The following is a 17,193-nucleotide window of genomic DNA, read 5'->3' as shown; positions in this document are numbered from 1 at the left end:
GAAGGGGTTTCAATAGCTTTGTCCAAGATTAAACTATGTTCACTTATCTTGAGTTATGAGTACTGCTCTTAAAAATACAGATGAATCAAACACGAACAGCGAATAGGATGAGTACTTATGATGAATTTGTTTAACACAATTAAAAACTCTGGGTTGATAACAGTTTTCATGACATTAAAGGTACAATAATGACAAGACCAAGTTTTTTTTTTCTTCCATGTTTTATTGTACATTTTGAGTCCTTTGCAAACCTAAAAAAAGGAGAAGAAAACAAGGTTAGAGATCATATACTAAGGGATGCCCATTAAATATGATACTCAAGTCAATAATATTAATTTGTTAAAGTTAAGTCTGGTGTCAAAATAGTTTCAAATTATAAACACCAGCTTTAAAGTAGTTACGCTGGGAACACATTTAATACTGCTATTAATGTTAAATACGGCCGTTTTTATAATGCACTACGAGCCACTGCAATGAAAGGTCATTCTTATCTGCACTGTAAAGTTCAAGTTTGAAGGACGATTAAGAGTCCATGTCTAAATGCATCCCAGAAGTTAATCCATCAGAAATTGACACCTCAAAAACACTTCATAGAGTAAAATCAACATCCTTCTGATCTGGACGTAACTAATTAATTCTACTGCATCTCATGGAAAGTGACATCCCTAACGGACGACTTTAATATTAATGGGTTTGATGTGGTTTCAGACATAATTGGCTTATTTTCAGCTTGTTTTCACCAGAGTCGATAAGATGGGGAAAAAAGAATATGCATCATTAACCACATCTAATAAGCTGTTAAGATATTTATACATCTATGCAATGTTCCAGACTCACCACAGCTTCAGTTCATCCTCCTGATCATTCTGTTGATCTGGTCCTCCCTGTTGCCAGCGTCTCCTCCCTCCACAAAGTGTGTTGTCTTCTTGTTCATACCACCACGGGGTGATGACAGCTTGAAGGGCCACAGGAAGTTATTGGCAGGCTTGAAGTTCTTTCCAACTGTATAAATCTCATGGATGAGGTCCTCAACACAGATGATGCCGTATTTGCCTGCAGGTCAAAAAGCAGAGTACTTAACACATTTGCTTTGATAGCAGCTCAAAAACATGTTGACGTTTAAAAAGGAGAAGGAAGGGAAGGTTGGAGCTGATTTGAGACAATACAAGTTAAAAAACAGAAACAACTAACTTCAAAGATTAAACCTATTTTAATTGGGCTGGTGGAGAGAAGAGAAAGTTTGACAAACATTTAACACTTCTCCCCAGTAAGGTTTGAAGTTCAAAGTCACACATTCATTTTATCTTTTGGGATTTCAGTCTGATCAGTTAGGAGAAATGTGTGAAGAACTGAAGTAATGCATTGTCACTTTTAGAATGACATGTGGTTTCAGACACAACTGGCTTAGTTTCAGTTTTTTCACCATGGTCGATAAGACGGGGAAAAAAGTGTGCATCATTAACCACATGTAGCACTTTGTCTAGTATTTCACCTTTAAATCATCAGTCTGCAGTCAAAGCTGAAATTATCTATTAAGATAGAAAAACAAAACTGTATACAACCTTAATGCTTCCATTACATCTATATTTGTATAAGACCAATTCATAAGAAATGTCTCAACTAAAAGTAGCCAGTCTAGGCCAAAATATTTGTCATTAACATTAAACAACCTGCAGGATAAAACACTTTTCTTTACCACTGTGGGAAAACTTAAGCAGACTCACTGACAGCCATCTACTGATGGTGTTGTAGATTTTAAAGCCCAGGTGACTCTTCTTCTAAACAGTTGTCCCTTCAAATCACAGATTTTATAAATCTAAAAGTCAAACATGTCCATACCAAGGGCCTTCTCCACCAGAGCGTTGTCTGTGAGGGCGATGCGCTGTTTCCTCATCCTGCCGTGGCCGCGTTTGTAGATGAGCTCGCGCACAGACTTCAGGTTGGGATATCTGGAGGAAACCGGTCATGAAGGTTTGAATATGAGCCTGCATATACTCCATTTTAAGCTACGTTACTTATAACAAGTCACTCATAATACTTCAAATAACAGAGTAACCCACAAGTTGGTATACAAGTGTTCCTGTTCAGCGAGGTCTGTGAACTGGTCTCATTATAGAAACTTCATCACTTAAAAGTTCCTTGTATCATTTGTTTTTTCTTCTCTTTACTAGATTTCTGGTGTGTTTCAATGGCCTGCCTTTACAGTACAACAAAACCTAAAATTAATGGATGAAGTAGAATTTTTTTTTTTTTAATTTAAACCGAGTTGAAACGTATATCCTTTTTGGGCTCCTTTAACAACAATAATATTGAGGTGATGGTGCTTTCAGAAGAAAACACTTTGGATAAGTACTGTCTGACAAAGCATTTCAATCTTCACCAAACCTAAAGTTTTTGAATGTGCATAAAGACAACTTCTGAGAATATCAGGTTATATTATCATTCTCTGAAGACTTCTGTAAAATGGAAAACCTAAATCTTATCTCAAGTGTCACTGTGGTCATCGGCTCATTCTGTTGGAAGCAAGCTTGACAAAACTATTCTATCCCGTCAACACATCTATCAGATGCCTCTGAACAAACTTTCTTACAATTACTTTTCTCAAACATCAGATGAGTAAATATCTACACTAATTACTAAACTGGAATGTAGTTTCAGACAAAACTGGCTTAGTTCAGTAAGTATTCACCACAGTCGATAAGATGGGGAAAAAAGTTCAGCATCATCAACTACATTCCAGAAATAAACTTAAATTAACCAGTTCATGGGGGAAAAGCAGCACACTAACATGGAGCAATGACCCCAGGTAAGCTTTCGTTTATCTGGTCTCCCTAAATTTAGGATGAGAATCGACAGCCTTACCCCCAAGCGATGTAAGGTTCAGCGATCCTGAGCATGTTGATTGAAGCCTTGTTCAGCTTGACGAACACGCCATTGAAGATCTGGCGCAGACGAAGGAGCTGCAGAACTTTGCGGACCTTGGGGCTGACACCATTGATACTGGGACAAGAAAAGATGATTGTGATTAACACAGTTTAACACGTTAACATTACGTTTGCGTCGTTGATTCTTTTGTGGTTTCAGAAATAATTGGCTTATTTTACAATATTGTTTATCACCATAGTCGATATGTCGGGGAAAGAGGATACATCATTAACCACAACTTTTGCAGTACATTCAGATGGATTGCTTTATGGACATCACTTCATGAGGGACACCATCATAGGTCCCATTCAAAATTAAAGAGCAACTTTAACTTTTACTAACAATAGTTAACAACTTGACATAAGAGGAACAACCGTATTTAAACAACATGCAAATACAGAAGCTTTGATGTGTTCTCCAGAACTAGTATCGTGAAATAAAAGCAAACATGCTGTAAACAAGCCTGCAGACTATATACTAGAATACACCATTTCTTACATGTATAAAACAACCAAGAGAAGAACCTGAACGGGTGTCTAAGAGCAATCCATGACAGATACACTGAAGAAACAAGTTATCATACAAAATGAGCTTCTCACCCTCTGATTCTGATGACAAAGGCCAGTTTGGGCTCTGCTGGAACATAGTAGTTTCCCACTTTACGAGCAGTACGACCCAGGCGGATCTCACGCCTGTACATCTGCCTGTACTCCTTGTGGTACTTCTCAGCCCGCTTGTAGATCAGCTTCCTGGTCACTTTGCGGGCCTGTACACAAAATAAACAGCACATGATCATTCAAGGAAAAGTTCACACATTTTACAGAAAAATAAAAAAACAACCCATACAACTTACTTTTTTTTCAGCCAGCATCTTCTTGATGCGCATGGCCTTCATGGTGGCGAAGGCCTTTCGCCTTTTCAAAAGGCTTTCAGGGACAGCCGGGACCTTTTTTCTATCAAACGAGATAGAAAATAAACAGCGATGCATCAGTAACAGTATAGACGTATATTCTCCATATTTAACATGCCACGGTGTAGCTGCTGTTAGCTTGCTAACCTGTCATTTACCGGCTCCATACAGGCGTGAACACAGCGTTAGCGCTACCATACTTCACTTTGAACCATTCAAAGTAACACTACAGTCTACGACATTATTCCTTACTGGGGAGAAGTGTTATATGGCTACGTAATCCCAACGTAGTTTACAGTTTAAGAGAACAACTAAGAGCATGGAGCCTGGAAACGACAGCCATGTTGTTCTGCTAATGTATCGACACATACTTTTACACAAAGTCATCTTAACAACAATAAAAACGCGCATCCTTAAAAAATACAAACAATTCTGAGACATGTGGTAACTTAACAAACTGTAAAAAATGTAAAAATAAGAAAAACAGTTAGTTAAACACTGGATGTGATTAGATTTTTGATCGGCAGAAAACACTCACTCTGCGTCCGCCATTGCGTCCACCGGGAAAGAGGGTTTTCTCTCTGCGCATGTGCGCGTTAAAGGATTTAGGACCGCCGAGGACTGTCCTTTCTGCTGCCTGACTTTTACAGTCACATTTTTTTCTTTTCATAAAATGTTGCATCAGTTTATTATAGCGTTTTTTTGCCATACTGTCACTGGAATCATTATATGAAATAAATGTAAACGGTTTTTCATTTTTAGTCTATGGATTTAGCCGAGGCTATTTGGAAAGCCTTATGACAGTAAAAAAAAAAAAGAAGAAAAAAAAAAGCAAAACGCTCCTTCTGTAATCCACCACCTAACTCATGTTAAATAAATATTGCAGTGTTATAATGTCTAATGAACGTGTTGTAATGTGTGCCACAGGTGACAGTAACACAGTAACGTGTCCGGCAGAGGGCGCTAACACTTCGTTTTTCACACCAGCACAGTCAAGCGTCTGATAAGAAAAGCTTCTTTTGCAAAATAATTTCGCTTGATGCTGCAACTAACTGGGGGGTCGGAAAGACCTCATCGTCTGCTTCAGGTTGTAGACAACAAGCTGTGTGGTGAACAGCTTCGTTATAAAGTAGAAAGAAAGACTTTTGTCACTTCGAATTCAGCTGCCAATATTTTAGAAATGCACATTTAATAAAAGTATTACAAGAACAAAGCATGTTTTTGTGGCCATAACTACTACTTTGCTTGAGTATTTAGGCTCTATTTCAAGGCTCTTAATGCTTAATTCCCTCGTAGCTCATGTAAATATTTCAATGGGTCCTTATAAATTCAAATACTTTGCAAGAAAAGCGTATGACTTCATGCTTAAATAGTACAAAGTAGGTCTATTAAACTCCTCCATAACAATAATAATAATAGGCCTTTAAATTATAAATCTTTGCAGGGTAAAAAGGTCTGCTAAGGCTCCTATCAGGATATGCCTACTGGATGTTGTTGTTTGTAATTGGACGAAATTTCCACTGCAAATGTTTGGGGGAACTTTCGCTAAGTGTAATAATCCTATTTTGGTGTTGGGGTTTATACATTCTTGGACCATTTGTTTTGTTTCCGAGGAACCCCTAGCATACACATCTCCGGCGTTGACGAGACATTATTACACAATGTCCTAATCGAGCGATGAATAAAGAAAAAAAATACACGATTTTTCATCCAATGCTTTCCATGTACCAGGCGAGGTCAGGATTCTCTGGCCACATGCTGTCCAGTGTCCAATAAATGTAAAAAAAAAAAACACATATGACTGCGTCTATTCGTTCAGATAAAGATAAGATTACCACAGGTCTGCACGGAGACGTAGTCAGCCACTTTCACTTTCTTAAGAGCTGCACACCATGGATTACAGAAGCAATTAGATGTAGTCCTGCTATACTGTTTGACGTTTCTATTCAGTGTTTTGTTCAAATCAAGATCAGCTCGAGTTAGAGCCAGGATCGTTTTGAAGAAAGAACGACGTTTGAGTCCCCTTCATGTATGGATGGACATTGGCCTTAGATTTAAAAGGTATGACCTTCTCTGTGACTGCATGAAATCTGCGTTTCGTGTTTGAAAAACTCGGTATAAGTATATTTAGTTTTCATAAAATTCTCTACATTTTAATGAACGATTATGATTTAAACAAAATAATATATTATAGGAATCAAGACAAAATAGTCACTCTTGGTTTTCGTTACAATGAGAAGTTAATGGGAAAAAAAGTGATGAAAAACATAACAAAAATAAATCCCAGGAATAGACAGCAGTGGCTTTTAAATAGTATGCAACCCTGTGCTGCGGTCATCAAATGAGACAGCCGATTGAATTCAGGGAGAAAATCTCGACAGATTGGTGTTAGGTAAATTTTTTTGAGTTACATCACCTTCGTGTGTGTGCGTGTGCGCGCGCGTGTGTGAGTACGGACTAAGCGCTGTATTCTGACAGGCGCTGATGTCTCCGTCCTATTGGGTCCAGCTCTCTGGGTGGACTGAATAAAAAGGGAGAGAGATGCGTCTGAGGATGAGAAGAGTGTTGGAGCAGCAGAGGAAGTAGGAGGCATAGTCTGTAGTAGCTGCTCATCATAACTCAATGCAACTGGACTCTGACTGAGCAGCATCTGAACTCTGTCCACACTTTCATGAGCTTTTTTGTGCGCTCTTTTCGTTAGTTTTTTTGTGCGCGTGTTGGAGCGTTGTTTGCGTCTCGTGCGCGCACTGTGAGCCAAGTTTATCTGGTGACTCTTCCTTTGCGCTTCAAGAAGCTTATAAGACGGAGACGCTCGCTATTTTTCTTTTCATAGATTGAAAGCTCGGTCAAGATGATGATAATTATCGCGGAGTTCTTCGTGGTCATCTTGAAAGTGCTCTGGGCTTTTGTCACGGCCGGGGCTAAGTGGGTTGTGCGGCCGAAGGAGAAGAGCGTGGCGGGACAGGTGTGCGTGATCACCGGGGCTGGAAGCGGCCTCGGGCGGCTCTTCGCCAAGGAGTTCGCCCGGAGACGAGCGATACTGGTGTTATGGGACATAAACAGCCAAAGCAATGAGGAAACGGCGGAGATGGTGCGGCAGATTTACCACGAGCTGGACACTCCCATTACCAAAGACGGTGAGAATGCTTTCTCTGAAGCAATTATGAACGTTATCTGTTTTACGCATGGTCAGCGAAACCGCATTGAAACGGGACATCAGCGACGGGGATCTTTGTCTGTTGATGTCGCCTATTTATATCTCACAAAGCTACTTCGAAATGGCTGCAATGTCTCACGTGCTCCTCTGCACACAATTTCAGATTTACATTTCTAAATGCCTGCTTTGGTTTGCTTTGGTGTGCAACTTTAAGCTTAAAACGACCTCTTAACATGCCTGAAAATGGTTGAATATTTCACCTTTTTTAAAGATTGACAAAATGTGTAACCACCTGCTGATCAAACTTTTGACATGATCCCTTTTTCTCATGTATGTTTTCTCCCTTTACAGGACCCGTTGGAGGTGTGGAGGAGGTCCCTCCTTTCCAGCCACAGGTCTACACATATGTGTGTGATGTGGGGAAGCGGGAGAATGTGTATTCCACAGCTGAGAAGGTGCGTCGAGAGGTGGGAGACGTGGATATACTGATCAACAACGCCGGCGTTGTCTCCGGACATCATCTTCTGGAGTGCCCTGATGAGCTGATCGAGCGTACCATGATAGTCAACTGCCATGCACACTTTTGGGTGAGTCGATGCACCGGCAAATAATCAAGTAATTTACTGGAGTCATTTAGATTGTAAATAGGTGTTAGAACTTGCAGTATTATCATGGATTACATCTGCATCAGTTGCCATGAGCACAGTGTTATCAAATGTGTTTACAGTGAGGCTAGATTCTCAGGAATGTTTCCAGTCTGTCTCGCATGCCTATTCGTAATCATCTCCTTCTGTATGCCAAACTCAAAAATCCAAGGTGTGTCAGAATGTGTGTCTGCAGGGTTCACAAACTCTGACCATAAATACTTCCCATTGATGTTCAGATTTGAATGCTGAGTTTAATTCTCAGAGGAAAGTCACAGGTTTGGCTTTTTTTTTTTGTCTTGCCTTAGCTCTTTGGCATCCTGAGTCTGTGGTGATTCTTTTGGTATGTCAGCACTTTCTTCTTTCCTCCTTTTGCCGCCACGCATATCTGCTCACATCTTGACTTATTGTGATGGAAGCAGGAGGTTCTGTATATACAGGGCTTGGAGCTGTTCCAAATCAGCTTGCCATATTTTGTTGGCAGAGTGATTTGTTGTACATCAGATTTTTTTTTTTTCCTTCCCTCTCTGGCTCCTTTTCTTCTGTGAATATTTATCTGAAAGGCCATGTGAGACTGATGGCGGGAATATGGCGCACTAGATAAACATACACGTGCATTTTGAACTGGCGAGGTGCTATAAAAGCTTTTCATGTGCGTTTTTGGATGCATGGAAAGACGGTGGTTGCAGCTTTCCATTTAAAAAATCCACTAAGAAGAGCAATCTTATTGACAGGATTTGGAGATGTTTGCTGTCTAAGCCCCTCTCCTCCCAGTCACAGTAATGGTGTACAAATTGGTTTAGAGACCTATTGCAGTGTAAATGCAAGCACTGAGGATGCCATTTGAATTGACTGTTTGTCTCAATATATTGAGCAAAGTGTCCAGTGAAGCTCGTTTTGCCACAGGCGCTTTCTTTTCTTTTTTTTCTCCCTTTTTTTCTTTTTAAACATAAACCTGCATTCCCAGGGATGCCATGAAACCACTGATTGTAAAGCTACCTAATTGAGCATGCAAATCTCTTGTGTTGTCTGTGAGACAGGTTGTGTTTTTCCCTCCTTTTTAATGACTCTCCATTCATGTGTCTCTCCGCTGGCTATCTCCACGATCTTTTACATCCGGGATTTGGAGTCAGGATCCAGTGGTTGGGTGGCGAGATTTAGGTTTTTTAATAGGGGTCTGTGTTTGTGTTCACTCGTACTCTGTGGAGAGGGTGGTTTTCTTTAGGGGGGGCGGGAGGGCAGATGAAAGAGGGACTTAATGAATGGCGACAGGCAGAATGGAGGATGTGGTTCATTAAAAGACACAAGCTAGATGAATGGAGCTTAGATTAACAGGGATCTGTCCACTTTTCTCTCTTACACAAACACAGTACGGTTAGTCACTGCATGCAGGTGCTACATTACACACACTATTGTTTTTTTTTTCTTCCATTAGGAACAGCAGGTATTTAAGGGCCCATTTGTGGTTTATGACTCAAGTAATATCTGCATCTATTTTGGCAGATGCTCCCTAATCCTTACAAAATTCTGAATAAGAGTCCATCAGCTTTTGCCATTTAATTCTTTTTTAAAGAACATGGGTGTGCTTACTTTTTTTAAATTTTTTTATTCCTGTAGTTTTGAACAAAATAGGTGATGAGAATTCTACCAAAAAATGTTCTTTAAGTTTTCTAAGTGTGTCAGTATGTGGCAGTACATAAGTACTGGCCATGCAGGGAAGCATGAAAGATTTAATGTCGGTGCCAAAAAATAATCAGCAACCCTGCATCTATCCAAGCGAGTACGATAAATCAAACTATAAATCGTCCCACATGAAATCTTGACAACAGCTTTAAAGCTGACCCCAACATCTGAGCATGCACCACAGAGTGTAACAAAAGGGAGAAACTGTGTCCTTTTGATATGGTGGAAACTGTAGTGAGAATGAGACGAGGATGGAGACATTACAAGGAAATGGATAGTAATTTAAGTGAGTGTTTGTCAGAGCCCACACTCCTTCGGCCCTCCTTCCTCAGGCCCCTCTGACCCCTCCCAACCTGATTTGGAGGCAGTGGGTGCAGCTGCATGGCAGTCATGTAGGTTGATCATCTGGCTCTGCCACATGCACACACGCATGCACACACAGTTATGAATCAGTCCCTTGCTCCCTGATTATTTTTTTCAGATGCAGGGGATCAGAGCTTTTTAATTTGTTTGATGATTCTTTGATTAGTCCAGCTGCACATTTGTGAGGTTTGAGTCTCCGTTTTGAGTCATTCCGGGATGGGGTGTGCAGTCTTTTCAGGAAATGTCCCCAGAGTTTGCGTTTTAAGGATTAGTGTTTGTGTAGTGGAATGACATGAAAGGAAATCATCCGCAGCATCTTGAGCTGGTTATCCAACAGGTGGCTCACAAACGATAAGCAGTATTTCCGCAGCCTCTCGCTGAAATCAAACCTCTCTGGTCCAATTACGGGACATAGACATGGCGGGAAAAGAGCAGAGGAAAGAAAAGAGGAAGGAAGGAAGGCAGTGTCGGCCCATCCACAGGCGAAGGCGAGAGGATAATGGTGAGCTGCTGCTGCTGACCCACTTTATGTGACAATTGCTTTCTTGTCTGTGGATCAGCCTGACAAGATGCCAGGCGACAGGAGCCAAGTTCCACAGGCGGCATTCCTTCTGTAGCCAGAGAAAGGAGCCAGCCAGGCAGAAGGGTCCTACTTGACTGGTTTTTATGGGCCCCTCCTCAGGCCTGGCGCACCTGTACCCCTGATTGGATCAGGCCATCTTTGGTCTTTTCTGTGACCAGGTACCTGTTCATATCCCAAAGGGTGGCTCAGGGCGAACAGTATCGTCTTAATTCGTTATCCATTACTCTACAGAATGTTTTCTAGAATAGAATGGCCATTGTTGGGTTTTTTTAGGGGGTCAAACTCGTTTCTTTGAACGATTGGACTAAACTGAAAAGTGGTCTTAACTCATGTGATGAGCAGCATTGACGCTTTAATCAATTTTTTATTTTTTTTTCTGCCTGGAAAAGGGACTAACTTATTCCTGATTATTATTATTATTTTTTTCAGTTGCTGATGGGTTTTATAATCTTAGAATGGGTAGCTGAGAACATCAAAAAGTTAACACATTTGGACACAGAGCAGCATACTGAGCCAATTTTATCTTGTGATCCATGACCCAGATTGAATCACATTAAAGTACTGTTACTGCATTCATACATGGCTTTGATAACTTTAAAGCCGTCTTTCTCCAGAACAGTCCTTTTGTCCTATATTGACGATACTTCCTTCCAGAATTATTGTTGACGTTGCCTTGCAGGTTAATCGGATTCCCGTTGTTTAAGTAACAGAGGGCAGGGATGTTTAGCAGAGGCTTACAGACCACCACAACATGACCGATCTCCATCCATCACCCTTGATGTCCAGTAAACCCAGCCCACTCAAATTCCATGTTCTGTTGTAGAATCAGACAAGCTCTCGAGCTCTGGCGTTTTTTTTCTCTTGTCCAGGGAGAAGTCAGCCCAATTAAATGGCCATCTGGTCAGACGCAAAGGCCAATATTTTGTTCATATTCCCATTGCACTAATGCATCCTGACACCCCAGCTGCAAGAAGCTTTGTGTGGCTTAAATGCTCCTGGGGGCACGCACCAATTAGGGGGTGCAGTGGGCAAAGCACCCCCACATAGGCCAAGGAGGCCCGACTGTGTCAGTGGGTAATTTAGCGGAACAAGGAAGCGTTGAGACCCAATTACAGCCACTCTGATGTAGGACATGAGCCCCTGGTTGCCTTCACACATTTTGTGTCTGAGAGGTCAGTGGGGGTCATACCAACATGCCAGAGCTGCCATGAGAAGCTGGATATGGAGCGAGGCTGAGGGGACAGAGATGGGATGTTTCTTTAAGTTGAGCTCTCCAGATGAGAGAACCAGCCTTTTCACTCCCATCAGTTACAGTTATTTTCACACCACTCAGCAAAATTGTCCAGTTGTATCCGAGTGTTGGCCTCAGCCGTACAACATTGTGCCAGATCAAGTCATTCCGCACTCTCTCTCTCTGAAAGTTTCTGTGGGAGTGGGAAACCTTGGCTCAAGTCAGGTATGGGTATATCTGAAGTTAATGCTTCATTTGCACGCAACTCTCTGCGTCATCTGCTGCCATTCTGTTCTCACAGAGGCCTTTCTCGGCTTTTACCCAGAGCTTTGAGTTCTCTTGTTCCCTCTTTGGGCCTCATCATCCAATGAGTTAAATATTTCAGGAACTTGAAAATTTATGTTCTGGAAAAAGTGCAGATGTTTGGAGCTGAGTCAGATCAGTTATTCTGTACCAGGTTATAGGATAACTCTGAAACAATGAAGTCATTTCCTCGGCCTAAATCGGCCCAGTTTCGCTTATCTCGCAGAACCGAGTTGAACGCGTCTAAATACAGGTGTCAGGTGAAGAGGAGATGGCACTACAGTAGGAGTCGGAAGATCCAATGAAGTTAATCTCTTGATGCAGTTTTAATGAGGCCCCCCCCCCCCCCCCCCCCCTGCCAGTGATTTCATGGCTGTACAACCTGGTACCATGCACTCTCTGGATCTTGCAGTAAATGTTTAGAAAGGAGGCAGCATTTCTCTGGCCAGGCCTTCGCTCTGTTCCAACTGATGAAACACTCACTTTCCAGAAAAGTTGGGGGGGGGGAGGGGGGGAGTATCAAAAAGAATGCTCACAAATCAGTTTCACATTTAAAACAATGATTAATCCACTGCTTAACTACTTGTTGCTGCTCTGTTGAGACATTTGTTGTTGTGATTTAATATGTCCTCAATGTTTTTTAAAAGGGTGTTGGAGCCTTCATGCATTGTTCCTTACTATGGCACTGTCTGACTTGAATAGATCTATCGGCGCACCGAACAAAAGGCACGCTGCTTGTTTGCAGACCTCCCAGTGGGAGAGTGATTGGTCAGTTCCTATCATTGCCGTCACATGTCACACCTGCTGATTGGCTCATGCTGTGTCCAAAGTCAGCAGACGTGGGGGGGGCACATAATCAACTCCTCCCTCCTTTCTCTTTCTGTGAATCTTGTCTCTGCTGGGGTTTCTATTCTCACCGTCACTCTCTCTCTCTCTCTCTCATTGGACCGGCTGGTGGAAGTCACTCAGGGTTTCACGTGGCGGTCCGGTGAAACTCTTTCATCTCGGCGCTCATCTCGCCGTCGATTGTTCTGCTGCTCGGACGGGGCGCAGGGCTGTGCGGGTAGACGAGGGGCTGAATTGTATTGTTGTTGAGTGAACGGAGGCCTATGATTGGTGTTGTCACCAAGTCTTTAGAGCCAGGCCGGACAGCGGGCATTAGATCTGTGTGGGAAAAGAACAGATTGTACAGCAGCACACACCAAATACCTGTTTGGTTCAGTGAAAGCCTTAAAAGGGGAAACCCAAACTCTTTTCTTCTCTCGGCGTCCAACTCACACCTACCAAGAAGGGAGAGAGGGGGGGAAAAAAAGGCACATTTTTATTTTTAAATGCTGCACCTTCAGTGCTCAGACTGATCTTTATTATCATGCCTGTTATGAATTCTCATTCAGACGCCTCTCTCTGCATCACCATGGAGAAGTCGGAGAAACACAGGGAGAGGAAGGCAGAGAGGATCAAAGGGCTTTGGCACAGACAAACTGCACAAGTGAACTAACCTTACTCTTTTTCTTTCTCTGCCCTTCTGTCTCTTCTGTCCTTCCTCGCAGACCACCAAGGCGTTTCTCCCCAAGATGCTGGAGCTGAATCACGGTCACATTGTGACGGTTGCCAGCTCCCTGGGTTTATTCACCACAGCTGGAGTGGAGGTTAGTATCATACACAACGACGCTTACACATCCCCATCGTTCCCACCATCCAAAACCAGTGCTTTTCCTCCAAAATGCTCAGCGTGCCAGCGAGCACACTGCGCTGGGGGAGGTTAGGCCCCCTTTCTCTAGTTGTCCCTCCACCCGTTAAATTAAGGGACACACATGAGCGTTGGGGAGCCTCTTATAGATTCTTCTATCTGCAGCAGTGGGGCGTTGGGGGCCCCTATTGGGCTCTGGCCCCGGGGCCAGAATGAGCTGACAGCTCCCCAAGGGACAGAGACATCTTCATCACTGCTTTGTGAACAACTCTGTGCTCACTCAGTATTCAGCCCACACGGCGCTCAATGGATACGGTTTTCCGTCTTATATGTATTTTTTTTTTATTTATTTTTTTTTTTTTGCTCCTCGTACAGATTCTTTTCATCTTAACACTTACAAACCTACTTAGTGGAGTCATTTATCTCCATAACTACAGAGACAGTCAACTGGTAGCTTTCACAGAAGGCTTTCACTTTGAGTATGATGCCAAGGCGATTTTAAATGAGAGCCGTGTTTTCTGAAATAAGAGCGCCGCTGAGACGACTACTACACTTGTCTTTGTTATCATAGCTGCTCTTTCACTTTCACTGCACAAGCATAATGAGTAAGTCCCCTTCAAAGGCACTAAAGTTTAGTCAGTTTTTTGTTGAGCTATTATGCTTCCTGGAAATGCCTCAAATGTTATTTTAGACACGCACATTAATTTCAGGGAACCAAAACCCTCGCCTATTATGTGTGCGCAGTCAAATCTCTTCATGCTCCCAGTGTTTATTAACATGCATCTGTGTTTGCACAAGCCCTTTTTTTTTCTTTTTCTTTTTTTCGAAAGATTATTTCCACGGCAAACCACATCAAAAACCTTTCCTTCATGCCGAGTCGTCTCCTGATACACTGGAGAAGAATACTAATGAAACTGTAGAACAGCGGACAGGCTGGTTCAGGTTTTTGTGGCTGTATCATTAACAGCAAGGAGAGCCCTCTGAGCCCGGGGGGCATGTTTGAGAATGTTCTCTGCCGTCCCTGGGTGCAGAGTTTTACAGGGCTAACCTGTTCTCTCTTCATTTCCCACAGGATTACTGCGCCAGTAAGTTCGGTGCCATCGGGTTCCACGAGTCGCTGAGCCATGAGCTGAAGGCCTCAGAGAAGGAAGGCATCAACATGACCCTGGTGTGCCCATACCTGGTCGACACAGGAATGTTCAAAGGCTGCAGGATAAGGTAAGCTTGGCCAGTTTTTTTTTGTAATTTTGTGTTTTTTTTTATTATTATTTGAGTGTACACGAGGCTCTCCTTTTTTTTTTTTTTTGAAAGCTTTCTTGCACCTGGGATGAGTTTGTCTCTAATTTGCACCATCTAAAACTGCCTCACAAAGACCTTTTGAACTTCAAAGCAGCAGCTGACTTTCTGTCTTTTTTTTGTTTTTTTAAAGAGATATTACAAAGTCAATTTCATGCTGTTGGTCAGTGCTCTGCTTTAAACAAAGCGGGCGACTTTCCCTGGGGAAACCTCAACAACAGGTGCACCTGTACCCCCCCCCCCCCCTGCTGCTGTAATAGTCCTCACTTTGTTTGATGGTTACACTCAGAAGGTGGCACGCTCTCTTGGCTTCGCTGTCCCTCCACCATGAAACAACCTTTGTGGCTCTGGGCAGAGAGCTATTTTTAAATAAATTAGAAACCAAAAACTTTTTAAATTCCATTAATCGCTGAAGTTTTTAGTTTTATTTACATTTTCTTTATCAACAAATTTCACTTCTAACCAGTTCTCAGTAAATTTGATTCTTAGCTTTCTGAATTTTAGGCCAGAGTTGACATTTTGAGCGATGACTATAGCTATATGCAAATTAAAAGTGAGCCACATTTTATTTTTAAATAGAAAATGAGGCATTACAACCCTGCTTTCCGTGTCAGTTTCTGAATTTTATCAATTTACCCGAAAAATTTCAAATCTTTTCCATTTGAAGTAAAATTGCTTTAAAATGTTTCTTTACATCTGACCCTATTTTTAACACAAAATGTCATTTCTGTTTCCACGAAGGAAGGAGATCGAGCCTTTCCTGCCTCCCCTGAAGCCAGAGTTCTGTGTGAAACAGGCCATGAGGGCTATCCTCACTGACCAGCCCATGATCTGCACGCCTCGCAGCGTCTACATGGTCAACTTCATGAAAAGGTGAGCTGCCTCCTTACAGCATCCTCTTATGTTTTTGATGATACGTTGCTAACTTTAAGTTTTAACATAGTACATTTTCACAAGGGAAATATATTCTGAGTGACTGTCACTAAACTTCTTCACCCCGTCTCCGCAGCATCCTGCCCTTTGAGGCCATTGTTTGCATGTACCGGTTTCTGGGTGCTGATAAGTGCATGTACCCCTTCCTTGCCCAGAGAAAGGAGGCCATGAACAACAACGAGGCGAAGAACGGGATCTAGGAGGCGCTGTTTGTAACCAGAAAAGAGGCACATAAAACCTGCGCGCATGAGGAAGAAACCACTGAGGATGAAATGGGTGGGGGTGGGGGGAGGGAAGGAAGGAGACTGAATCTAGACTGGTGCACTTGCATTGAGCAAATGCAATGGTTTACCATATTGTTCCTCTGGAACAAAGAAAGCTGTGTACTACACAAAGGATTTATTTGTCTGTCTTTTTTTTTTAAGTTTAAAGAAACCAACTTGTATATTCTGTGTCACTAGTTTTGAAATCATACAGATAAAGGTATTCAATAATTAACTATTTACCTAATGTAGTCACCAGCCTTATCTAGTGTCATTGTGGAAATATACAGTATGTTACTGTACAAACAGTAAAAGAAAATCACTTTTATTTAATTTTTGTAGACATGCACTGTAATTTCTGATTTTTCTTCTCTACACTGCCAGCATTCTCTTTGTTGGGAGGTCCAACACATTTCAATTTCCCCTTCGTCTCCCCATGCAGAGGCTTTTTATGTTCAGCTTGTGCCAAACAAAATAGCAAGATGAATATTTAGCATTCAAAGTTGACCATATTCTGTTGTTACATCCTTAACTTTTTACTGACATGTAGCATATATGTTTATCATGAAGTCTACACATTCCCAATGGGACCTCTGAAGGCCAGATTGAGGCAGATTAAATCTTCACAGGAGCATCTAGAGTAATGAGTTCTCATCCGTTTAACAGTCCTGTTATTTCAAAATCTGTATTGACTAAACTTTGGAATGAAAGTAAGAAAGTGAGTCCATGTCCTGGGTTGAGCTAGGATGTGTGACACATTGAGAATGTACTGCTTTGGGAGATGCAGAGTAGAAATTGCATTTTGATTTTCCAGATCTGCAGTGTTTATATTGTAAATTTATCTGTTACCAATATTTGTTTAAAAAAAAAAAAGAAAGGAAAGGGGAAAGAAAAAAAAAAAAAAGACCCAATGTAGGTGAACTGCTGTCCCAACACTGATGTTTGGTTGAGGGAAATGCATTAAAAGACACTAGCTCTCCATTGATTCCAAAGTAACACTTTAACTCCTGCCCATAGTTCACATTGTCCAGTTAAAGTGAAATGTAAATGTTGTAATGTTGTGAGTATCCCAAACTGACTGTCTCCATTATATTTGATGTATGAATATTTTATATACCTTTTTTTTTTTTTTTTTTTTTTTTTTTTGGACGGCAAGAGTTTATGAATTTCAACTACATTCCAACAGGCGTCATTCGTCCAGTCACAGTGATG

General features: G+C 41.7%; 2 protein-coding genes across 3 annotated transcripts; one reads left to right on the top strand and one right to left on the bottom strand.

Annotated features, from left to right (window-relative positions):
- Positions 1 to 202: 202 nt before the first annotated feature.
- Positions 203 to 4,481, bottom strand: rpl7 (ribosomal protein L7). 2 transcript variants are annotated; one of them, XM_079361682.1, is made up of 7 exons: positions 4,374 to 4,481; positions 3,779 to 3,878; positions 3,525 to 3,691; positions 2,863 to 3,000; positions 1,840 to 1,949; positions 838 to 1,053; positions 203 to 251 (listed from the first exon to the last, which is right to left on the bottom strand). In XM_079361682.1, exons 1-6 carry the CDS (start codon positions 4,385 to 4,387, stop codon positions 845 to 847), a joined length of 738 nt encoding a protein of 245 aa, XP_079217808.1. In that variant the 5' UTR covers positions 4,388 to 4,481; the 3' UTR covers positions 203 to 251; positions 838 to 844. The 2 variants fall into 2 exon arrangements, with proteins under 2 accessions (XP_079217808.1, XP_079217807.1); XM_079361681.1 differs by lacking the exon at positions 4,374 to 4,481 and adding an exon at positions 3,983 to 4,017.
- Positions 4,482 to 6,367: 1,886 nt separating this feature from the next.
- rdh10a (retinol dehydrogenase 10a) lies at positions 6,368 to 16,863 on the top strand. Its single transcript, XM_079360805.1, has 6 exons — positions 6,368 to 6,972; positions 7,344 to 7,579; positions 13,350 to 13,448; positions 14,562 to 14,707; positions 15,527 to 15,658; positions 15,795 to 16,863. Exons 1-6 carry the CDS (start codon positions 6,687 to 6,689, stop codon positions 15,916 to 15,918), a joined length of 1,023 nt encoding a protein of 340 aa, XP_079216931.1. The 5' UTR covers positions 6,368 to 6,686; the 3' UTR covers positions 15,919 to 16,863.
- The last annotated feature ends 330 nt before the right edge of the window (positions 16,864 to 17,193 follow it).

Source organism: Symphodus melops, assembly GCF_947650265.1.
Source record: "Symphodus melops genome assembly, chromosome: 14".
Taxonomy (NCBI): domain Eukaryota; kingdom Metazoa; phylum Chordata; class Actinopteri; order Labriformes; family Labridae; genus Symphodus; species Symphodus melops.
The sequence above is the reverse complement of the archived record's forward strand: the minus strand, read 5'-3'. Positions and strand labels throughout refer to the sequence as shown.